The sequence below is a fragment of the Brassica napus genome, chromosome C3 (assembly GCF_020379485.1).
Source record: "Brassica napus cultivar Da-Ae chromosome C3, Da-Ae, whole genome shotgun sequence".
Taxonomy (NCBI): domain Eukaryota; kingdom Viridiplantae; phylum Streptophyta; class Magnoliopsida; order Brassicales; family Brassicaceae; genus Brassica; species Brassica napus.
Window position 1 is genome coordinate 69,378,610 of NC_063446.1, and position 7,360 is coordinate 69,385,969.

The following is a 7,360-nucleotide window of genomic DNA, read 5'->3' on the forward strand; positions in this document are numbered from 1 at the left end:
TAAACTAGTGTTTTGATCCAACTAAAATCTTCAACTAACAAGTGTATTGCCTTATCCAGTTCAATCATCGACTAAACTCACTCGTCATGAAACTGATAAAGCGCTTTGAATCATATCTTGAAGCGTTCAGGAGCCATATGTCCGTTTGTAATTCTATGTCCCGCGGGCCGATCCGCAAAGACCTACATGTTTTGCGGTACGGGTTTGGTCCGCCATTTTAAGGACCGCAGCCCGCGCGGGCCTGGCCTGCCGTGACCCGCTCGAAGACAAGCCCGCTGCGGTACGGGTTTGGTCAGCCATTTTAAGGACCGCAGCCCGCGCGGGCCTGGCCTGCCGTGACCCGCTCGAAGACAAGCCCGCTGCGGTACGGGACGGGACGGATCAACCTGTTTGACATTCCTAGAAAGAACGGATCAGAATCTAGTTATAAACTAAAAAGATCATAAGCGCGAGTCAATTTGGAGAGAGAGAGAAAAATAGGGATATGAGTTTGTAGGACCAAAAAGGAATTTACCTTTATACCCTGATTATTACTCTTATTGAACAAATAGTACCAAGATAATACAAAGACAGTAGATAAGAGTGATTATGTATTAATAATATAGATGCCATATAGTAATATGGGTAAATAATATGACTGATCCTGAATTAATAATATTGATCTGTTGAAAAACTGAGAAAACAATAGATAAATAATAGTTGAAGACGTGCAGTATATCCATAAAAAAGAATAGAGAACAATAAAAGTGTTCTATATTCTGATAAAAATTGATTGATATTTTTTCTTTGGAGATTTTATAGAAAGAGTAATCGACGTAGACAGATGGATAATGTGAATGATTGAAAGTGAGGAGTTAATTTAAGGATAATGGAAGATATTGGTTTGTTTTCGTTATAAGATTTCCGAAAAATAAAAATTACTGGAAAAAAATTGGTAGAAAAATTGGAAAAAAATCAGATAAAAATTAATTTGAACATTGTAAATACAATTGTCAAACACACAATTGCCTACGGGCTTCGGTTTTATTGGAATTGCTTAACCCTGAAGTATTTTTCGTATCTGTTCTATTGGCCACTTGTAGACTGTTTCTTGGATTTGCCGGACTTTTAACAGTGAATTTCCTGCGTGTTGACAGGGTTTCATCTTTTTGCTTCTGCCTCTATGTCTCCACGTCGTTGTCTAATTCAGAGTTTTAATCAACGTTAGAATTAGAAAGACCGCTGGTATCTTTTGCATAATTGTCCGAGAATCGCTATGCCTTACGATCTACGATATCACAACAACTGAAATGTATTCACATTGTGTACCGAGTAGAGAGAAGCCATCCACAAAATCGTTTAAAAGATACATCTCAGAAATGCCAAAAACATTGTTTGTTCTCTTGGGAAGATATTTCAAAAAAGTTCCACAAAAGGAGCTTTGAGCCACCACACCTTTTATTTTGTTTGATACAAAATGTCATATTAATGGAGGAAGAAAAATCTAAGTAGTTGCTGACTTGTTTACTTCTCAAACTCTCAAAGCATCTCTAAAGAGCATACTACAAGCTCCTTTCTTTCTCGGCAAGTTCTAACAAGACGAAGAAGAAAAAAAATGATGAGGGGAAACAACTTTGTTCTCATCTTACTCTTCTTCTTCCGGATGCAAGTCAGAGAAGCACAGAATACCGATGTCAAAGTGGGAATCGTGACCGATGTCGGAAGGGAAAACTCCGACATAACTTTGCTTTGTATCAGCATGTCTCTCTCTGATTTCTACTCTTCTCACCCAGAAACCAGGACAAGGCTTATAACCACCATTGTTGACTCCAAAAACGATGTTGTTCTCTCAGCAGCAGCGGGTATGCAGATTCTCATCTCTGTACTATATACATTGTGTGTACTGAGCTATATATATATATATGTGTGTGTGTGTCATTAATAATTGTTTCGTATGCACACTTTTTGTCTACATTTATGATATTTCTCTTCCAAGGATTTTATGTTTACATAACAGAACATTCATTGGCATTGACCTTGTCACAGCTCTTGATCTGATAACGAACAAGGAAGTGAAAGCGATTCTAGGGCCATGGACTTGGATGCAGGCTCAATTCATGATTGAGATGGGACAAAAGTCTCAGGTGCCAACTGTTTCATACTCTGCAACAAGTCCCTTCCTAGCTTCCATCCGTAGTCAATACTTTTTTGGTGCTACGTATGATGATTCATCTCAAGTGCACGCCATTAAAGCAATCATCGAACTTTTTATGTGGAGAGAGGTAGCACCTGCGTATGTTGACAACACCTTCGGGGAAGGTATATTGCCTAGTCTTACCAATGCGTTACAAGAGATTAACGTTCGTATACCTTATAGGACCGTGATTTATCCCAATGCCACGGATGATGAAATCTCCGTGGAACTTCTCAGGATGATGAATCTACCCACTAGAGTATTTGTTGTTCACATTGCTAAATTGCTTGGCTCAAGATTTTTTGCCAAAGCTAAGGAAATTGGTATGATGAAACAAGGATATGTCTGGATCCTCACCAACTCCATTGCCGATGATCTGAGTATCATGAATGAGACGGAAATTGAAACAATGGAAGGGGTCTTGGGTGTAAAGACTTACTTTCCGAGATCCGAAGAGCTTGAGACATTTAAATCTCGATGGAAGAAGAGATTCCCAAACTCTGACCTGAGCGTGTATGGATTATGTGCTTATGATGCCACTACTGCACTAGCACTGGCCATCGAAGAAGCTGGGACATCAAATTTGACTTTTGTCAAGACAGATGCCATGAGGGATATGTCTGAACTTCAAGGTCTAGGTGTATCTCAATATGGTCCAAAACTTGTTCAGGCACTCTCTAGAGTTCGGTTTAAAGCTCTTGCTGGCGATTTCCAGTTTATTAATGGACAACTGCACCCGTCAGTATTTGAGATTGTTAATGTGGATGGGCGTGGAGGAAGGACCATAGGATTCTGGAAGAAAGAACATGGACTCTTGAAAAACTTGGAGCAAAAACCAGCTACCACGACCACTTCCTCTACTTGGCAAGATCGACTCAGACCAATTATTTGGCCTGGAGACACTATGTCCGTACCCAAAGGATGGGAGATACCGACAAATGGAAAAAGGCTGCGGATTGGAGTCCCAACTAATAACGGCTTCAAACAATTTGTGAAGGCTACAAGAGATCCCATCACCAATTCAACAATCTTTAGTGGATTTTGCATCGACTACTTTGAGGCAGTAATTCAAGCAATGTCCTATGATGTTTCCTATGACTTTATTCCTTTCGAAGATGTCAACTACGACACCGCAATCTACCAAGTGTATCTCGGGGTGAAGTATACCGACCATGTCTTTCTTTTTATGCCTAACATGCACTAAACTGGATTGTCTTAATTAACAACGTCCTTGTTCTATATGTTTGCAGCTTGAATATGATGCTATGGTGGCAGATACAACAATGTCGGCAAATAGGTCAATGTATGTTGACTTCTCATTACCATACACACCATCTGGTATAGGTGTGGTCGTCCCTGTTGAAGAGAGTGTTAAAAGAAGCAGTATCATCTTTTTGACGCCTCTGACATTGGAACTTTGGGTAATCAGCCTTTTGTCCTTTTTCATTATTGGCCTTGTCGTATGGGTTCTTGAACACAGAGTAAACCCTGACTTTGATGGGTCTGTCAAGTATCAGATCAGTACTATATTCTGGTTTTCTTTCTCCATTATAGCATTCGCACCAAGTATGTCACTTTCTTCACATTTTCTTTTTTTCGAATACTTTAGTGCTGCACCTAGCTATTTCCAGTATTGCTTACATGAATGACATGACAATCCATCTACAGGAGAAAGAGTGCTTAGCTTCTGGGCAAGGCTCGTTGTCATCATTTGGTACTTCTTAGTACTTGTGTTGACTCAAAGTTACACTGCTAGTTTGTCGTCGCTTCTTACATCACAACAACTTGATTCAACAATAACCAGCATGAATAGCTTGCTGGCAAAAGGAGAACCTGTAGGATATCAACTGAGTTCCTTCCTTTTGGGAAGATGTTGGGTCCCTCCTAGATGGAGAGAACCAAGTGGGCATGAGACATAATAATAATTCTCATGACCCTTTGCACTGTAGACTCACAATAATAGAGTTTAGAGAGAGAGACAAAAGAGAAAAAGAAGAGAGAAGGAGGAGAAAACTCGTCAGGCTATTTCAAGACTGGTTTTGGAGGATCAAACGGAACTTGATCGGGCTGATATTTTGTGGGAAGCTTCTTCAGTCAGTGGGTTAGAGATTCACCGAAGGGATTTGGATTTCAACGGTTGGATCTTCTGTTGTCTGGGTTTTAGTGAAGCTGGTCGTCACAGTTCTTCAGCGGGACAGTCTTGGGTGTTTGGTAAATCCAACGGTGAGATCTTCTCTTCTTGAGCTGAAATTTGGCAGAGGTATTGTCGACTTGTTTATCTTGGATTTGTACGGTTAGATTAGTTTCTGGAAGCCGGAATCTTTGTGAGCTGAGGTCGTTTGGTTGCTGCCGGTTTTGAAGTTTTGTGTTGCTCTCTTGTTGTTGTTGTTTGTGTTGGAGATAGCTATTTGTAGCTAGACTCTCTGTTCTGTTCAGGCTGTTGAACAGGGAGGACGTGGTTGTACTCATACCATTTATATAGTGGATTTTTGAGTGGACTACGGTCCCGTGGTTTTTCCTTCTCACATCGAGGAGGTTTTCCACGTAAAAAGTGTGTGTCTCATTTAGTTATCGCAACTTTGATATCTTGCCATCGTCGAAGTATTTTCCTCACAGGTTCGCACAAGGTCAGGGGAACACGACCGTGACATTCCGCTGCGCCGTGTGTCTTTCCCCAACAGAAGACTCCAGGAATCAGGTTTCTCAGATGCTAATCTTGTAACCTATGGGTCTGCCGAAAACTGTGACGACCTACTGAGCAAAGGACCCCAAAAAGGTGGTATTTCTGCAGCTTTCATGGAAGTGCCGTACGTGAAACTCTTTCTCGGACAATACTGTAACAAGTATAAAATGGTTGAAACGCCATTCAAGTTTAATGGATTAGGCTTCGTAAGTCCATAACTTTTGCATTGAACTCTCTGTTGCACCTAAACACTAAGACCATAGGTTTATCTTGCAGGTCTTTCCCATTGGATCCCCTCTAGTCGCTGATGTCTCAAGGGCCATTCTACAAGTGCAAGAGTCCAACAAGGTAACCCAGCTCAAGAACGCATGGTTCAAGAAAATAGATGAAAGTTGCCCAGATCCATTCACCAACCCCGACCCACATTCATCTGTATCCTTCCGCCAACTTGGCATCGATAGTTTATGGGTTCTGTTTCTTGCTGCCGCCATAGTTTGTGCTATAGCACTGGGGAATTTTGTGTTTCGTTTCTTGAAGGAGAACCCAAATCAAAGAAACCTGCGAGAATTGTGGGAAAGGTTCCTTCAGCCAGATCGAAATTCATACATAAACGAAGTCACAAAATGTCAATGCTGTTTAGGCCAACGCATGCCGGAGAAGAAAATGACCAAAATAAGTTTTATTAAAGAGTAAAAATACAGTAAAAATGTATTTTTACTACAAAAATGAGTTATTTTGGTCATTTTCTTTCTTGTGAGCTATTTTTGTGACAAAAACTTAAAAAGAACTATTCGAGAGAATTGCCCTACAAAATACTCTATTAAAAGCAATAAACTTGCAAGTACTATAGGTTGTCTATTACTCAATAGGTTTTTGATTTGTATTATGGTTAATAACTTTGCAACAACCAAATCTTTTGTGCAGCGGCTTCCACTACGTTTCACGCGGGTGAATGGCATCAACAAAGCAGGGAAGAAGATAACTCTGATGGGTCAAGACGGAGTAAACTGGATGGTGCTTCTTACGAATGAAAACGAACGTGGAAGAATGAGACTAGGAAGAGGCTGGAAAGGATTTTGTGAAGCTCATGGTGTAAAGATAGGAGATTCCTTTGTTTTGGAACTCATGCGAGAGAAAGATTCAAGTCATGTGCTTAAGTTCTGCACCAAATTAAATTGTGTGTGAAGCTGTTGTTCTAAAACATGTAAGCTTAGTTCACTTTTGTACACTCTTTTATGTCTGCTTTATCTGAATCTGCTTTGGTTCCCTCTTTTGTACCACTTGTAAACTTAATTGGATAAGACAATGAGGCTGGTGAATGAAAGTTATGTCAAGTTCCAAGCCTCTAAGAGCATGATTATTGGGGGGTTCTTAGAGTGGGGCTCTTAGCGGAATAGAAGAACCTGTCTCTTAACTTTTAACTAAAAAAGTTAAGAACCGGCTCTGAAAACTCTTATTTTTTTAAAAATAAGAACCCTTTATGTAATCTTAAAAAAATAAGAACCCCACGTTAATTGTTTCCTTGTAAAAGACACGTAAACTTCTTTGTCGTAAAGAATAAATAATTTCCTCGTAAAAAACACGTAAATAATTCCTCGTAAAGTACACGTAATTTTATCTTCGTAAAGTACATGTAAACTATTTTCTCGTAAAGAAGACGCTCAGTTTCGTCGTCGTTTTCTCGGTAATAATTTTCAGTTTCCTCGTTAATTAGATATAAATTAGCTACGAATTTGCTTCGATTCTTTATTTTTTACAAAAACAAAAATATAATCAAATATATTTTTTAATTTATTTCAGAATTTATTTCAGAATTCTTAAAAATGTAAATAATATAAATAAATACGAAAATATTTATAAATATTTAAGTTTCAAATTTTTAATACAAAATAAAAAAAAAAGAAAAAAAAACTAAGGGTTGTTGGAAGGATGGAGCTCGTCGAAGAACTCTTGACTCCTCTATACATCTTCTTCATTGTGGGATAGCTGTGGAATGGGATTTTGTGTCCGCATCTGTGCCACCATGGCCTCCACCAGAACGTCTAGAATGTCCTCGAATGAATTCATACGAGCTGTAAATGCAGACCACATCGAATTCAACTCGGAACGCAACTCAGTGACTTCATCAGCCCGTCTATGACCATAAGACGATGTCGCTCTTGGAACATCGTTGATGGAACCAATCCCCAACGTACGTCCTTTTTTCTTAGGGACAACCTTAAAAAAAATAATGTTAGTAATTAAAAATTAGATTATATGAATAATAATAATTAAAGATTTAAAAAAATTTACCTCCTCGTAAATCTGATCCACTTCAAGTGTGGATAATGTGACCGGTATTCCATCGGGAGACTGCTGGATCCGCTGGGTTTGGCGGTCTTCAATTCGAGTAACCACCTCTTTGTAGATTTTCTCGGACCTAGGATCAACAAATTGCCCAGCCTTGTTCTTGCGGGTCTTCTCGTAAAGATCCTTAAGAGACGGGAGTTCTTGTGGGTTCTCCC

General features: G+C 39.5%; 2 protein-coding genes across 2 annotated transcripts; both read left to right on the plus strand.

The window, feature by feature from the left end:
* Window positions 1-1,597: 1,597 nt before the first annotated feature.
* LOC125583302 (glutamate receptor 2.1-like) lies at window positions 1,598-3,438 on the plus strand. Its single transcript, XM_048749955.1, has 2 exons — window positions 1,598-1,841; window positions 2,026-3,438. The coding sequence occupies exons 1-2, from the start codon at window positions 1,598-1,600 to the stop codon at window positions 3,375-3,377; spliced, it is 1,596 nt and encodes a 531-aa protein (XP_048605912.1). The 3' UTR covers window positions 3,378-3,438.
* Window positions 3,439-3,555: 117 nt separating this feature from the next.
* On the plus strand, window positions 3,556-6,213 carry LOC106442144 (B3 domain-containing protein REM-like 1). The gene is made up of 3 exons (XM_048750448.1): window positions 3,556-5,062; window positions 5,133-5,204; window positions 5,781-6,213. The coding sequence occupies exons 1-3, from the start codon at window positions 4,970-4,972 to the stop codon at window positions 6,039-6,041; spliced, it is 426 nt and encodes a 141-aa protein (XP_048606405.1). The 5' UTR covers window positions 3,556-4,969; the 3' UTR covers window positions 6,042-6,213.
* Window positions 6,214-7,360: the final 1,147 nt, after the last annotated feature.